General features: G+C 38.6%; 1 protein-coding gene across 5 annotated transcripts in view; it reads left to right on the top strand.

Annotated features, from left to right (window-relative positions):
* LOC127367160 (CUB and sushi domain-containing protein 3-like) overlaps positions 1 to 17,656 on the top strand; it is a 214,042-nt gene that overhangs the window by 82,282 nt on the left and 114,104 nt on the right. For all 5 annotated transcript variants that reach the window (XM_051406777.1, XM_051406776.1, XM_051406774.1 and 2 more), the window contains 8 exons: positions 2,419 to 2,634; positions 4,039 to 4,227; positions 5,316 to 5,485; positions 7,795 to 7,951; positions 9,915 to 10,106; positions 11,759 to 11,885; positions 12,995 to 13,197; positions 15,834 to 16,025. In XM_051406777.1, the coding sequence (XP_051262737.1) occupies positions 2,419 to 2,634; positions 4,039 to 4,227; positions 5,316 to 5,485; positions 7,795 to 7,951; positions 9,915 to 10,106; positions 11,759 to 11,885; positions 12,995 to 13,197; positions 15,834 to 16,025 (1,446 nt within the window). The remainder of the gene's footprint in view (positions 1 to 2,418; positions 2,635 to 4,038; positions 4,228 to 5,315; positions 5,486 to 7,794; positions 7,952 to 9,914; positions 10,107 to 11,758; positions 11,886 to 12,994; positions 13,198 to 15,833; positions 16,026 to 17,656) is intronic.

The raw sequence follows: 17,656 nt of genomic DNA, 5'->3' as shown, positions 1-17,656 counted from the left end.
GGTAAGATTCTGGTATCTCAGTTTTATTCATATATAATTCTGTAATTAATTTGTTTCATTCTGTTATCACCTTAACACCTACTGCCAGTTATGTGAAAGTGACCAGTTCTCAAGACACATTTATTCATCTAAACAGTAGACTGATCTTATCTCCGTGCCTTAGCACTTGTATGTGTTATCCCTATATTTGAGTGTTTCTTACCCTCTTCCAAAAAGCCCATTAGAATGCCATATTTTACTCTTTGATGGTACTCAATTACCAATTGATCCTCCAAAAATTTGCATGCAAGTCAAGAATAATGTAATTGCTGTTCACACACATAGACATATGTAACCCACAAAGTTCATGATGGCAATTTAGCGGTTATGTGTATGTAGTATAGTACCCAATGACATCACTAAATGACTCACACCAACAACTTAATACTTGTTTTAACTGCACTGTATTGTTCCTTTTCCCTGTCTTATGTCTTTTTAGTTGTTATCCAATCCAATCCAATCCAACTTTATAACAGTAACTTCACAGCATTATCCTTGTCTTGTCTTACTTGAGGCATAAAACCCAATTGCACCCACAACTGAATACCTAAATTATGAAAACTCCCAACTAATTGACTAATTATTGTCAAATTTGACACAGGCCTATTATGGCAGTTATTCAAAATGCCAAATGAATTTAGCCTGGGCAATTAGCATCAAACTGTGTATACACATACATTTGGAAAGCTAAAAACTTACATAGACATCACATAATACCACAAAGCATAAATAAATGTAATTAATTATAAATATAAAAATAAGCTATTACACATCACATTTTTGATCATGTGGCAAATTCAGTTGATTGAATATGAATGAGAGACAGGGTCTCACAAGAGTGTAGCTGTGAAAAACAAAAAGGATCACCATTAAAATGCTGAAATTGACTTTTATGAATAGGTATATCTGTATGAGGGTTTAAAATAATCTTCACAGCAGTGAAGTAGTGCTGGGCGATATCCCAAATGAACCAGCATACTGCTTTTAATTTCGCATGTAATATTCTCATATACCGTCATACTGTGCGTGTTTGCTTTGAAGACTGCTGCGGTCGGGGCAAGCTGTATGTCTGAGGAGTATGAGGAGCCCTTTTAACTTTGTACCTCTCTTTACAACAGTTACAACTAGGGATGTCCATTTCAAGTTTTTTTGGCCCCAAAAAATTAATTTAATTAATTAATTAAAATTAATTTTGAGTACCTACCAATACAGAGCCCTGATCCGATACTTTAGAAAGTACTTTTGGTAACTGTTCCTTTTTATTTACAAAATAAATGGTAAAATAATAAACCGTCTACATCTTGTGTCGTGTCGCAGTCTGGAGAAATATATAAAGCTCTTGCTTTATATGTAAACAGATTATGGATCTTTTTATCCTTCATCAGCACTGATTTTATATTTTTATCCTATGTCTACTGACTGCAAGACAAATTCATCTTTAGGGATCATAGCTATGTAACTATTCCACTCAGTAATTACCAACATCCCGTACCTACTATATTAAAATCTTGAGATGTCCCCTCACGGGACGGCTCTTGATTAATTGATCATTTGCCTGTACTCTCTGATATATAATTGCTGTTTTATAGAGCACAATCAATCATTTTTTTGGTATCTATTTTATGGCCATTTGGGACTGTTTTTATCAAGTGAGCCAAACATTGTGGAGGACATTATAGAGTCATATTCAAACAGATTCAACAGATGGCTGCTTTTCAGTACGATAAGCACTGCCATTTTATTGCCAACTGGCCATCATGGATGGAATGAAGATGTTATTGGGTCTGATTTATAGCGTGAAAGCAGGGTTTACAGACCTAGATCTTGTTTCCAACCTACAAGTCAAAAATAATGTGTAGATCGAAAATTGAGAAACTTTTTGACCAACCTGAACACAGTTTATAGATGAACTTCTGCAGCATTTTTTTCTGTCATCGATTATGTTGTCTCTTCGCATGTGAATACTGATTTTAATTGTAAAACTTTTCTTTTTTCAACTTAGTATGATTCATTTAGTAGGATTCATTTTAGTATGGTCATTCATATTGCTGCTATATGTCATCAAAGCACATATAAATGGATGTTGCAGCCAACTAAACTTTAGACAACCAATTATTATTCATGATAATGACATTTAAAATTATAGCTTAAATAAAGTATGTATTAATCAATAGTCACATTTAGTTTGAGGTCATTGCCTTAAATTTCAGTCTGTGACCTGCAAAGTAAACAGCAAATCAGTTCCTTAACCATATGGGTCATCAAATGTATGCATCACATGCAGTATTATGTTCAGAGCTTGTTTTATATCTCTATCAATGATTCTTTGTATTTTCCTGAAAACCTTTGACGCTGGGCTTTCCTATTTTCTCCTCCAAGGTGTCCAATTCACTTTTCATTCCTTCCACTTGGAGGATCACCATGACTACCTCCTGATAACAGAAAACGGCAGCTTTGCCCAGCCACTGGCTCGACTCACTGGCTCAGAGAGGCCTGCAACAGTTAACGCTGGCCTGTATGGGAACTTCAAGGCCCAGCTACGCTTCATTTCTGACTTCTCCATATCGCTGCAGGGATTCAACATCTCCTTCTCGGGTATGAAGGCATATGAGGGTTCCGTCTGTGGGAAGCAGGGAGGGGGAAGTATTGGCAGATGTGTAGACATGATGGGTAAGGAAAAAGGAGGACGGGGGATGAATGGTGTGGAGGAGGCAGAGGAGAGAGGAGTGAGGATGCTGAAAATGTGGTGGGTGGAGTTGTTAAGCAGGAGGGGTAGAAAGCAGAAGTGAAAGACACCGTGACTGACAGACAGAAAGAGAAAGACAGCTTGCTCAATGATGAGATCAAAAGTGCTAAGCCTCTCTAAAGCGTGCATAAAGTAACATGTGAGGAGTGATTTGTCGGTCAGAATGGGAGCAGGCTTAAGGTAGACGATGCCTCAGGGTGCGCCGATCAGAGGAGGATAATTAAGAGACAATGAGGTCACGCAGGTAGAGGGTGTCTGGCCGTGATGGGAATGATCATCAAAGCATGCCATGTGGGTCAGTATCCTCAGGACTGAGGAGAGGGTGGGATGGGTGTACAAGAATAATGGGCCCCCCAATGTAGAGACCAAGGGATGGAGAAATAGAAAGAGAGGTAGAGATGAGAAGCTTAGGGAGTGAGAGAGAGAGAGGGAGAGAGGGAGAGGGGAGATGAGACAGATGGTGATGCTGAGTGAGCAGGGTTGATGGAGAGGGCGGAGAGAGAGAGAGAGAGAGAGTAAAGTAGAAAAAAGGGAGAGAGAGAGGGTCTGCTTCATGAGCATTCTGGCTAAATGTTTGCCTGCTGTTCGCTGAAGTGAAGCATAACTTACGCAGCCATGAATATTCATGAACTTTAGTTTGTGAGTGTGTGTGTAAGTCCTTGCATGCTCTGTAATTAGCATCTATAGATTTCCTGATTAGAATTCGTTTTTTAACCTTTTATGACCTTTGTGATAAAAAATTGCCAATGCTGTCAGACCACATCCTACAGTATGTTTCTGCTGTAACATTTAGCGGTGTTGAAATCAAAAGGCCTATGTAGTTCAGCATACTGCCAAGTGCAGACCATCAGAGAAATGCTGCTGGGTATTAGGCCTTATTCTTGCAGCTTGAATTGAATCTGCTTATCAAATGATAAGGCCAACAACGGCCCATGTAAAATAATTTTGCACACAGGGTGGCCTAGTTTTTAGAGAGCTCATTCTTCATCCAGACGTGCAGGGTTCAAGCTTTTGGCATTTATCCCAACCTGATGAAGTGTCCTTGAGTTAGACTGTTAATCCCCACAAGCTTCGATATTGCTTTCTTTGACTGAACATGCAGTTTCTTTGAAGGGAGCAAGAGGGGATTATTATCAATAACAAGTATAAGTAACAAATCATTAACTGATAATTAGTATTCTGTAATAGAGTTTTATTTTGCGGGTAAGTATTTTTATTATTTAGAACTAATTTTGAGGATTTCTTGTTTCCAGAGTACGATCTCGAACCCTGTCAGGACCCTGGAACCCCTCAGTTCGGCTGGCACACCGGCTCCAGGTTTGGCATTGGTGACTCACTGTCTTTCTACTGCAATACGGGCTATCGTCTACAGGGGCCGAGGGAGATTGTGTGCTTGGGAGGTGGCCGGCGCATGTGGAGTGCCCCTCTGCCAAGGTGTGTGGGTACGTGGTCAGCTGCTTTTTATTCCGTTTTCTTTCCTGTCTGTATGTGTAATGCAGAATTCATGTTGTTAGTCAGGTTTAAAATGTATTTGATATAAACTTTTTATTAGACATTTAAGAACTCAGTAGAACTGGATTTACTTAACTAGATTACAATTAAAAGCTCAGACCTGTGATTAATACTGATCGAGCTGCTAGGTTAAAACTATCCTGGGAAATCTCTTCTCCACTGAAGGGTGCTCCACGGGCAGGTCAACTGAGAGGAGTTCATAGACAATACTACTGATTTTCTTTTTGCCCCCAGAGAAGCTCAGTTACATTACTTGCGCATTTTAAGAGCTGACTCCAGGCATCTAGTCGTTTCATAGCAGACGGGATTGTGTCTTTCCATCACATCCTGTGATGGAGTGCTTAACATGTTTTTGCACAACCCTGCCTCTGGCACACCAGTTTAGCCCTGTGTTAGAAAAGGACAGCTATGATGACATGAATCCTACATGACAGTAGTGCTTGGCAACAAATTTCACAAATGTTTATCTGGGGCTTGTAGTGACTTCTTTTTAATCTGTCATGGATTTTAGGCATGTTCTTTTCTTTAAGGAAAATAAATCCATTTAAAAGCTGTGTCATGTGTTGCTTGCTATACATGCAGAGAAATGCAAAGCACAGCGACGTCCTATCTTTTCAGTCTGTAATTTGCTCATGTTAATTCAGAACAGTTCATTTTAGAAAGTAATGCACTACTGTTTTGTCTTGGCATGGTGCAAGAAAGCCAGCAGGGTAAATCTTAAGAAATGACGCCTGTAATGTTTTTACACTGAGAGTTTAATAGTCTACTCAACGTTTCACAATGTGTCAGTGCCAGTTGATAATGATTATTATGATACTAAAGTAATAAAAGGGAGGGACACATGGATGAATCAGTAATTACGATCATCCAAATAAGACATGTGAATTATATCTTTATCTCTTTAGTAGCACCAGTTATATAATGTATATTAATTTAAGTGTATTCATTGTAAATCTAGTACAGTGTTTGCTCTGTCTGTTGTTGTGTAACTGATTATGTCTGTTGTCTGTGTGTGCAGCGGAGTGTGGATCAACAGTCTCCAACAACGATGGAGTCCTTTTGTCGCCAAACTATCCACTGCACTATGACAACAGCCACGAATGTGTGTACAGCATTCAGGTTCAAACAGGCAAAGGCATCAACATCACTGCCAGCTCCTTTCAACTTGCTCAAGGTGATGTCGTCAAGGTAAAGACGCTGTTCCTTCTCTTTGTAGACAAAAAATATATAACCAACAGATGAACACACAAGGTTAAGAACAAAGTCAAATCAATTTGTGTCATTTTTTTTTTTTATAAATGTTTAAAGATAGGAGGCAGATCCTGGTGCTTTTTATTATGTACAACATGGGAAACTAGAAAAAGGATTGTGCACCAGGCAGAATACAGAATTGTTTTGTCTTGGAAGCCAGAGCAAAGGTCAAACAGCAGTAGCAGCATCATACCTTTGGGAAGGAAGGGATTCATTTCTTTGCTCAAGGGCATTTTAACAGTTTTGGTAAGCACCACAGATGTGATGCAAATGACTATGCAGTCCCCACTTCACTGCTGGAACGCACTCTTTTTGGGATGCAGATGAGTATAATGCTTCAATTAACAGAGCACTGTAGCCTGCTATCTGTGTTTCTAGTAATGGAGTTGTGTAGATGGTGATCTCTTGTACTTTTCACGTTGTGAACATCTGAAATGTGGAAAGATATGCGTAGAGAGGTAAATTGATTTGAAGAAAGGGAAAAACAAAACAGTGAAGGCCCCAGTAGTATTTTAAAGTAAGAGCTCAGAGACTGTATTTAATTTCTTGTTATTTCACAGATGTCAATCAGGAAAGATTAGGTATACTTCTGAAAATTTGTACAGGCAAATTTAAAAGGGTACTTCTTCAACAAATAAATTCTATTAGGCATGTGGATCAAAAAATATCTGCGATAAAAATGAATAACAAATAAAGATAAAAAATGCAATTAACGGTATGTTTTGAAATAATCCACAAAACAGAAAAACAATGTAAAAGAACAAGATGATCTGCCGCACACTCCAATGACTAGACTTTATTAGGAACGAACAATGCATTTCGGCGTAGCTTCTTCATGTTCACTTATTAAAATTGCATGAGTACTCACAGGTGTGATAAGTACATCTGGGTCACACGTCTAATTATCCTAGTCCATTTTTTCAAAAGTGAGCATTTATCAAAAACATGACAAAAATATTCTTCAAAATAAAAAAATTCAAAAAACCCTGCATGATTAATATTGCACAAAGTTACAAGAATTACACCATCTGACTGAATAGGATATGCTAATTACCTTTTGACACATATACTATAGGTCTTACCACTGTCCCTCTACACTACTACATAGGAAGGATGAGTTCCAGGCGACTTAGTGTCTCATGTGTCCATATTTCCTGTGGAGAGGAATATACAAATCACTATTTGCATATCAGTATTTTCATTTTCAGACCCTGTGTTTCATTATGTCAGTAAGGTTCAATTGTGTTCAATTCATAAATCCAAAATGCCTCCCTTCTTAAGAGCAGGGTTATCAAATTGCACCCTCTTGAACTGGATCAGTCTTTCAATGCCGATAAATTTGGCTGATTGCTTTTCTCTTTGTCTTTCCTAGAAATGGCATAATCCTACTTGTCTGTTTCTATTTCTAATCTCAGCCTTATGCTCAGCAACTTTCAGTTTGAGAATGTGTTTTGTTTGGCTCACATACATTATGGCACATGGGCATTTCAAGATAGAATTGACATGTATAGAGAGGCAATTAATTAATTTGTTTGTCATATTTCCTACCTGAAAGAGTGTAATTGAATGTGTATTTGAGTGCCCATTTTCAACATCTATAGTTTCCTTAAACTTGTTGAGAAAGCTAATTAGTTTGTATGGGATCCTTATTCATAGAACTGACAGCAGTATCTATGACATGTATGCCTCTCTTCAAGCAAAAACAAGGTTTAAAGGATGACAAATGATTCAAACTTGGGTCAAATTCTAGAATATTCCAGTTTTTGTTTATGATCTTTCCTACATGCCGTAGAATATTCAGATACAAAAGTTGATTTGTTTCCAGTACATTTTTAAGGGAGGTTTGAAAAACAGTATACCTTTCTCTTTGTTTGAGGAATGCACTTCTTTTAAACTGTGATTGGACTTAAATATTGAAGAGAATCTAATATTTGGTCAATAATAGTCCCTGTTTTTGTTTGTTATCATGAATCTTACCATCTGCCTTGTTAGTTTATCTCTACAGATACACAGTAGCAAGTCAGTGGGAAGAATAATTGTCACTCCAATCAAATTTCTCGCTTAGGACATTGGTTTTGCAATAGAAGTGCCATATAAAACAGGATATACAGTACTAATAGCTTGTTTTTAATTGTGGCTCTTGTTCTTCAGCATTAATATTTAATTCTTAATATTAGCACTGTATTGTGTATTTAATGCTCCATAAGCAGCAAAACTCTTCATTGTGTTCTTCTATCTCTGATCAGGTATATGACGGTAAGGACGGTGCAGCGCCACTCCTTGGCACATACACAGGCACGTTGATGCAAGGTCTGTCCCTCACCAGCACCTCCAACTATCTGTGGCTTGAATTTTACTCTGACCAGGAGGCGACAGCAGCGGGGTTCCGGCTCATATACCACAGTAAGTCACATTTCATTTCCCTGGGGGAGGAGGGCCCTAAAGCTTTTTCAAATGACTGAATTTAGCCTCACTTCAGGAGCCAGGCATTTCAAGTAGCTGAATTTAAAAGAAAATTTTAATTGACCCTCACCCTGCTTCACTGTGTCTTTCACTGTCAGGGTATCCATTAAACACAGCATGGTGTTTCTGCGCCATTCCAGCAGGAAAATTAGCTTTTTTCTCTCTCAGTCTCTCTCCCTCTGTGAATCTATTTCCCCCCTTTTCCTTTGCTCTCCACTCCTGCAATTAGTGTCCATGCCTTCCTAACTGTACCTTGTTAAAACAGGTGAATTATTGCTGGGATTGTTTGAAATCAGTGTTTTTTTGTGTGCATTAGCATTGGTGTGTGCCTTTACATACAGTATGTATGAGTGTGTGCATTGAAAGTTTGGGTCATTGCTGTAAATGGGCCAGTAATAGATGGGTTTTGTTTTTCCCCCTAATTGGCTTGCTGACTGTGTACTGTTGCTAACCGTTTCTAATTTATTACTGTGACGCGAGAATGTTTTGGTGACACTGCATTTTGCAGTCCAATTTAAAGTGTTACACCTGCAATTGAGCTCTTTGAATTCATTTTGTCTACCAGTGGGTTTTCTAAGGTAGAATTCAACATAGTTAGTAACAATGGCAACAGGCCAAGAGCTGTTTTGACTTGAACAGTATGAAAGCAAAAAAAGTTTTCAGCTAACTTGCAGTTACTATGCCCACACTGGCAATTTTACGCCTGTGATAAATGCACCAAATATGTGAGATACAAACAGTTATACTATAGCTCAAATAGAATAACTGTTTTTCAATAGAATGCATTTCAGCATTACTCATGGTTTTGAAATAAATTAAAAAGAATAATGAAATGTACATTAATGTGTACTTATTTACTAGAAATAAATTGCCATCAGCATCTAAATGTAACTACAATTAGTTCAGAAGAAATTATGGGTCAATTACAAGCTACCTTTTGAGTTACAGAATTACCTATAATTAAGTCTCATAATTTCATTTGATTCCTGATTTTTCCACGGATGTGCAAAAGGTAAATAGAAGAAGCACCCTTTACCCATTTCAAAGTGCAGCCTTTACTCAGTCTTTTCAGCCAGAATGAATAGCCTTTTTCAACCTGGAGAGGATTGACTAATGTATGGACAGCACAAGGGCAAGGAGAATGTGAGATATTGGGCACCTTACATCTTGTGTGAACATGAAATCTGATCATGTTTTCATGACTCTTGTACCAAAAGTGCTGGGGTAATTTTCTAAATGTGAGCAGTAACTGTTGGAGATTTATACTGGGCATGACACTTGTAATACTACCATAACATCTGGCATGGGCATGGACCTCGCTGTGAGAAGAGATCATAAATCAGCACTGCTGGGTTTATGTGCGGCCACTGTTGCTGCATAGCAGAACACTTACATTTAGTACCTGAAAGAGGGGGAACACATGGTCAAGTTCAAACATGGTGAGCTAAAGAGTTATTGCAACATTTTCTTTTTCTCGTTTGTGGCCTGTTTATTTTATTCCTTTTGTATTACCCCAAGCGTTACAAGTGGATGGGCTGTTTCTCAGTCGTGGTAAATGTCCACACTCAATTGAACATTTAATTGTGAACATCTAATTGTTCTCCCTGTCCAAAAGGAATCTTTTACTGCCACATAATATATTGGGACTGTAAGCCCAGCTCTCATCTATGCTCAACTGAAAATTAATTCTCAAAGCTCAATCAATACCTCTTTACAATGCAGATAAATGGGAATATGGCATTGGTTTACAGAATGGCTGCTCTCCAGTGGGTTAGGTTTTAAATGCTGACGAGCAGTTCTGTCTTCGTATGTGTTCATAGTCTTCATGTTATGTCACTCTTACACTCAGATTCTTCTCTATCCTCCTCCTCCTTCTCCTGCACTTTCAATCTTACTTGTCCAGGCTTTGAGCTGTCCCACTGTGATGATCCAGGTGTGCCACAGTTCGGCTTTAAAGTCAGTGACCAGGGTCACTTTGCTGGAAGTGCCATCACGTTCGGCTGCGACCAAGGTTACACCCTGCACGGCAGTGGCATACTCAAGTGCATGACTGGAGAGAGAAGGGCATGGGACAACCACCTGCCGTCATGTATAGGTAATCCTTTCTGCCCAATGCTGTCTTTGTCTCTGTGTCACTTTTTGGTCCTAGACATTCTGTCTCCCTGTCTCTGTCTGTCTTTCTGTCCATCTCTCTCCTTCTGTAGTAGCTTATATTATTATTCAGACCAGGCACACTGTCAACATTGCTCAGCTAGGTGTTAATTCTGAGGATTTATCCCAAGATGATTTCTATTTAATAGGACTGTGTGAAAGAAAATAGGCTGTTTGTTATTTTGTAAAAGAATATAAACAGCTCTGATGTTTCATTGTGAATCATTGATCCCTCTGTGTCTCCTTGATACAGAACTGTCTGTACAGAGTCATTAAGAACACTGTAGTGGAGCAATCTTTATTGCTATTGAGCTTTTACGGTGTTGCTCTGACTTTGTTTCATTCATAGGGTGTGTCATTTAGATGTTTTAATCCACAAGCAATTGATCAGCATTATTTGAGAAGTAAAGGCATAATTATCAGAGCATTCATATCAGATTGAGTTATGGGCATGATGTACAGTCTTGGCTGTACTTTCATATTCAGAACATGCTGAGACTGAGAGACAGAGAAATGATAAAGCTATTACCTGCATGCTGCTAGAGTCTGGAAGGTGTTGTGAGCCAGTGTCTGTTTCTTAATGTCTAGCAATGATGGATTAGGGTAAAAAATGATTTACAAATTGGGAATTGAACTTTAAATGCCACTGTGTCCTACTGCCTTTTCCAATGAAACATGTATTTGTTCCTTTTTCGGTAAAAGGACTTCAGTCTGGCATTGTGGCATGGTCAATACAATCACAAAAAAGCAAAATCAGTCTATTGATTAACTGTTTAACAGTGCTGGATCACTGAATGGTCAATATTGATAGTGAGCTTTGCATCTGTGAGCTGAATGTGAAATGAGATTTCCAGCAAATTCTCCGGGGCCACATCCTGGCTCCTGTCAAGGACTTTTACATTTGCCCGGAGTTATGATACTGATTATAGCCTACCACTGTGGCAATCTAATGCAATTTTCCTATTAATTAAGTGCCTGTTGTTCTGTATTATAGATATCAAGACGATAACCAGGGGAGAGACAACATAGATTGGATGATAAGATATTCCTTCAGTCATTAACATGTGTTGCAGTGTCCTCCCTGCAGTGCAAGGCCCAGCCTATATATTCTCTGGACACAGTCTTTTTAAAGTTAATTAATGGCATCATTAGGAGGCATACTTAAAGACAAAACAAGTGTTGCATCTGTGAGTATCTCTGCCCAGGCAGGAAGTCCTTGTTGTAGTTCCATTACCTGTTTGAAAAAGAAAATTGTTTATTTTCAGCAGAGCTTAAACTGGTGCTCATTAATTCTCATTGTAGACAGTGAGCTTCAGTGAGTTTGGACTCTGACAGCATTTTTACTGAATTTGGTTTCAGCATACTATACGAGCTCTCGCTTGTGTGTGCATGTGTCTCCATTCCCTCTTGTGGGAGTTTGCATTTTTAGAGGTTTTCATGTATTTTGTATTCATTTCTTTGTGTGTGTGTGTGTGTGTGTGTGTGTGTGTGTGTGTGTGTGTGTGTGTGTGTGTGTGTGTGCGTGCGTGCGTGTGCGTGTGCATGTGTGTGTGTGTGCGCGCACGTGTGTGTGTGCGTGCGCGCGTGTCCACGCAGCCGAGTGTGGTGGCACTTTCAAGGGTGAGTCTACAGGGCGTATCCTCTCTCCTGGATATCCCTTCCCCTACGACAACAACCTGAGGTGTACCTGGACAATTGAGGTCAACTCTGGCAACATCGTCAGGTAACTCACGTTGCTAATTACGTAGTAATGTAATACATGCATATATATCCATATATCCCTTATTAATGAAAATTGTTTGCTTTTCTCTTTGTTTAACTCTAAGTCATTTATAACATTTTAGAAAATCATTATAATATTTTAAGATGTGCAATAATTTATCAAAATAGGCTAATTGTATTGAGCATCATTACTCTTGAAGTATGGTAGTGATGCATTTGGGCCATAAATTAGTAGTCTTATAAAGAATCTAATAATAAGTTTAAATCAACAAAGGCAAAGTAGGACACTCGTGGATTTGTGTGATAAAGCTAAAAGGAATTTGATTGACTTTATCATGACACTGCACACACAAGGAAATTGCCTAGAACTGAACTGATGGGAGTTGATTTAAATACATCTTAAATTAACTGAGGTCATTCTTACTTGACCGGATATAAAAAGACTTAAAGATGAAAACATCCTAAAATCTTTTCATAAGATACGATAAAGTTTAGATAAGATTTTAAACATGAAAAACTCTCCTCTAAAGCTAGATGTCATCAAGAGAAACAGCCTGCAGCAGCTCCATTAACAATGATTGGGAGGGGGGACTTTGTAGACACTGTGACAGCACCCAGGGGAATTTTCCCGGGACATGGAAGCATTTTTTTTGGTTGAGAGCTCCAAGTATTACTGTGAAATAAAACCCATTTGGGCTTAGAGGTCGAAGTAAACATGGTATGATTTCATAAAGTCAGCCACACATTTTTTGTCAAAAGAGCCATCGCTTGATGAGATTGCAGATAAGTCTGTGCTCTCGTATTTCTAACTTTGGCTGAAATTGATTGATGATACCAAATCTCAACAGAAATGCCCAAAAGCATGGGGGCACTGTCTCTAGATTAAGCTCTCCTTTAAATTCAATTTAATCCTGCCAAGTTCAGCACTTATTTTTCTTGCCTTCTTGGGAACATTTGTTTTCATTTTATTTGAGATGCAACGACACAACCATCATTAATTCAACTAAATGTGAGTGAATTGACTGAAGCTGAATTCTTCTCAGTCTGATCATATGTTAAATGCAAACACTTACAGCTAAAGTAACAATCTCTTGTGTCCACCTCTCCCAGTCTCCAGTTTCTTGCTTTCGACACAGAAGCATCCCACGACATCCTAAAGGTGTGGGACGGGCCTCCTGAGAACGAGATGTCTCTGAAGGAGGTTAGCGGCTCACTGCTGCCTGAGGGGATCCACTCTACTCTGAACATTGTCACCATTCAATTTGAGACTGACTTTTATATCACCAAGTCTGGCTTTGCCATTGACTTCTCCAGTAAGTATTTCCTACCAAGTAGTTGATGTACTGTAGATGTGTACTGTAATTTATTTGCTGTTTTGTGAGAGTCACTCTGAGGAGTTTAAAAACATCAGAGATTTCAGTCAGTTTATATGTATGTAAATGTACAGGTATGTGTGGACTATGTTTAATTTTATACCATGTTTATTTCTAATCAGAATGTTCTCAAACTGAAGTATAGTGCAGCTTGCCATGTGCATCTCTCAGTATGGTATATAATCTTTAACCATGTCCTGATGAGCAGTGAAAGCCCCAGGTATTTCTCTGCATTCTGACAGTCTCCTGTGCAACGTTTGCTGCTATAATACTAATGCAGTCTACATGTTCTTCTGAGCAGTACATGAGTGTGCAGCTCCTGTATGCCATACATGATGAGTTTGGAAAAGTTTTCATTTTCTTTAGTATCCAGACATGGCAGCCGAATATATCTATTACATGGGATTCACTGCACATGTTTGAAGCTGGAATCGATTCTGGAGATGCATTCTGTATTTAAATACTCGGTTCGCCTAAGGCTAGTGGTTTAGAGAACCAAAAACTGAGTTGTGTTAAGTAAACTGCAAATTTTCACCAGTGAGTGACAGTGTCTTGAGGATAGTACCCAGGATGTTTTGATGATATCAAAGTGGTGGCCAAAAGTATTACTGACAGAACTGAAAATATTAGTTTTTTTTTTTTTTTTGCCTCCAAAACATGATTTCATTTCATAATGTTCATGAAACATACAGATGGTTGCTCTGAGCACAACAAATATCAGATGAAGTGAGTCTTACTGTTTTAATCCACTTTTACTTTAACATTTGGTATGTCCACCTTTTGCAGAAATTACAGCGGCAAATTTCTCTGGCATAGTGTCAGTATATTTCCTGAGAACTTCAACACTAATGTTATCCCATGCCTTTTGCAACTCAAGCCAAAGGCTTTCCTTTGAATGTACAATAGATATTTCCAGTTTTTTTTCCAACTCGCCCCAAATTTGCCCGATGAGATTGAGGTCCAGACTTTGAGGTGGCCAGTGCATCATTTTCAGTGTTCCAGCAGATTCCTTCTGTCACACCACAACACTTTCTACCAATGTCTCTTTGTCCATTCCTTGTGTTCTTTTGCAAATTTCAGGCGTTTCACTCTATTTTTCTCTTTAAGTAAGTTTCTTTGTTGCTATTCTGCCAACAAACCCTTCTTCTCCCAGTTTGCCACGCACAGTTCTTGAAGACACTGTTGCACCATTAGTCACTGTTGTGTTGATCTCGTCATGCAGTTGATGTGAGGTCTTTCTTCTTTTTTTCTACCTCTTGGTGGCATCATGGCGGTCTAAAGTGTATTTTACAATGTTTGGACTGCATCTCAAGTCCTTGGCTATGTGACGGTAACTCCAGCCAGCATCAAAAAGGACCTTTATTCGAACACGTTGCTCACTCGTTAGCTCCTGCTTCACCTTAGCCATGTTCAAAGAGCAAGATAGAAGAAGATCTAAAGGCTTTGAATTTATATCAATTGGTGGTGTGGCCTCAGTGACCAAACCCTGATGTTACCAATCACTTAATGAGCAGGATAGGCCTTGTACATTCAAAAGAATCACACAGCTGTGTCCTAAGACTCTTGCATCACCATCAATTTAACAAAACCTGACGATGATTGCACGTAATTTGGCTTCTTCTGTGAAGGAACATGATTATGTGACATTGACACTGAAATAGGCCTAGCTTGTTTTTTGTAAGGAAAATTACCTAAATCTCCTTATGATGGCTCTATTCTATGGTTTATAGAGCATAAACTTTGTAGATATTTCATTCGTTTTATGGGTATTTTAATGGCCATTTCAACAAAAACAACTGAAACCTCTTAAATAAGTGCTCTAATAATTCTGGCAACCACTGTATATCAGTGTATTTTCAGGTTTGAAGCAGTTTGCAGAGCAACTAACCTTTTTTGAAAATAATTTATTAAAACATATTTCTAAATTTGCACTTTTATTCATCATCTATGTAGAATTGACATTAAGTGTCTCTTTACTGCCGTGCTGATTATTATGATCCTTTGTTTCATACACTTGGCTTTAACTCTTATTGAGTGATTATGTTGCACCTAAATTTTGAAAACAGATAATAAAATGGATTGTGCTGAGGATGTAATCTATTTATCACATCATACACACTATGACCACCAACATTTTTACTTGAAGTATTTTTGCTAGATTTATTTGTATTTTAGAGGAAAAAAAGAGACACCACCAAACTGCAATATACTTAACTGTGTTAAGTCTCTCAATAAAGTCTGTCAAGATGAGAATACTTGAAAAATCAGATTTTACCAAATCATTCTGGTGTCTCTAGGCTGCTCCACAGCTGTGGTTTAGTAAAACAGATTAGGAAAACATGGCAGGATTTTGACTGATATCAGTCTGTAATCTGCTCTGTGCTCTAACTCTGTTTGAGCTACAGTTTCAGCTTGACAGCTGTCTACCGTATGATATGAAACTCCTTGTGTGTGTGTGTGTGTGTGTGTGTGTTCTCTCTTGTGCTCATTGATTCCCTGTACTTTACATGCACGTGCGTTTATGTGTGTGTGTGTGTGTGTGTGTGTGTGTGTGTGTGTGTGTGTTTGCCCTTCAGGTTCGCTTGCGACAGCTTGCAGAGATCCAGGTATTCCCATGAATGGTAGCCGCAATGGGGAAGGGCGGGAGCCCGGCGACTCTGTGACCTTCTCTTGTGATCCGGGATATGAATTGCAGGGAGAGAGCAGAATCACCTGCATCCAAGTGGAAAATAGATACTACTGGCAACCCAGCCCTCCAAGCTGCATTGGTAAGGGAGAGGGAGATAGTGTGAGTGAGAGAGAGAAAGGGGGATGTGTGGAGGAGGGGTATATGGATTGAAGGAGAGAAGGAGGGAAGTGTAGGGGATCAGTGAAAGAGAGATGGTAAGAGGAATAGGGAGCGGGGGAGTTTTTCTATTAACTGGCTGTAGCAGAGACTATAATTCTCTCGCACTGATGTCTTAAAAATATGTGTAGCATAAACAAGACTCTTCAGATATGTTTGAGCCGTTGCCAGCTCTTATGTGGACAAATCCACTTCTGTAGCCAGTCAAAGACTGAGTACTCTAAGGTCTCCCAACACATTGTCTTATTAGAGCTTAACAGCTAATTACTTAACAATGCAATTAGAAATAATTATACTAAGTAGGCCCAAAGAAACCTAGATGTTCTTGAGTAGCTGCCAACCGGTCTGAGGTTTTTCTTCTGGCCAGGAAAGAGCTCGGCATTTGTAGGTCTCACAATGCAATTACAAGATCACACAACATAATGTATAGCACGAGAAGCAAGTCTGAATAAGTGAAAATTTGTATTTAAATGTCAGCTGTCTGTATAAAAAAATAAGAGCAACAGCGTGTCACTAACAGTTCTTCATAGTGATAAATGACAGCAACAAATGACTAGTAAATCCTTTTCGTGAGGCTTTAAGATTTAGGCACAGAGAGTATCCTCTGACATGTTGAGGCACCACAAAATATCATTAAAGAATCACAAACATAATTCATCCAGTTAAATTCTAGAGCAGAAATGTGCATATTTATTAATTGATTATTAAATTGTCTTAATATCTTATTAGTTTAATATTGGCTTCATCATTCTAGTTCCAGTGAGATCCTATATTCAGTCACAAATCAATAAACAGTGGAAAACATTATCAGGATTATTTCCCTCTCTCTCTCTAACCCCAACTGGTCGAGGCAGACGGCCACCCACCTAGAGCCGAAGGGTCTGTCTGAGGTTTCTGCCTCTTAAAAGGAAGTTGTTCCTTGCCGCCATCGCCAAGTGCTTCCTCATGGTCGGAACTGTTGGCTCTTTGTAAATAATGCTATAAGGAGTACGGTCTAGACTTACTCTATTTGAAAAGTGTCATGAGATAACTTTATCAATTATTATTTATTATTATGAATTGGCACTATACAAATAAAATTGAATTGAATTAAATTATTATATAACGAGCAAGGAGCAACAAGTAAATAAGCACTTTGTTGTTAAGACAACCTTTGTATTATTGTGTGACATGTTGAACATTGAGTAAAACATTTAACAGGCAGAAATTAATTGGAAAATATACCAGCAAGATCCAATGTCTTGGTGACACAAGTGTCAGAAAAATACCTTTTTTTATTCATAATGTAGGGAAATAATGGCATAGTCTTCCTAATGCTCTGTTTTTTTAGCCTGATGTCACTGCACTATTTGATGATTGTTGCTGATGGAGGTTGACAAAGGTCATAGAATTTGACTCAATTATATTTAATGACCTACAAGTGCTCATTCCTCACCTTTCTCAAACTGAATTCATCTCAGCCAAAGACATTGGCAGCAGGTCAAGCACCTTTTTAAAGACTTTCTTTGTGGTCACTGTGTACATCATTCTCATTCATCTCTTCTTCCTTTTTTT

The sequence above is a fragment of the Dicentrarchus labrax genome, unplaced genomic scaffold, assembly GCF_905237075.1.
Source record: "Dicentrarchus labrax unplaced genomic scaffold, dlabrax2021, whole genome shotgun sequence".
Classification (NCBI taxonomy): Eukaryota; Metazoa; Chordata; class Actinopteri; family Moronidae; genus Dicentrarchus; species Dicentrarchus labrax.
This window is presented reverse-complemented; position numbering and strand designations above follow the sequence as displayed.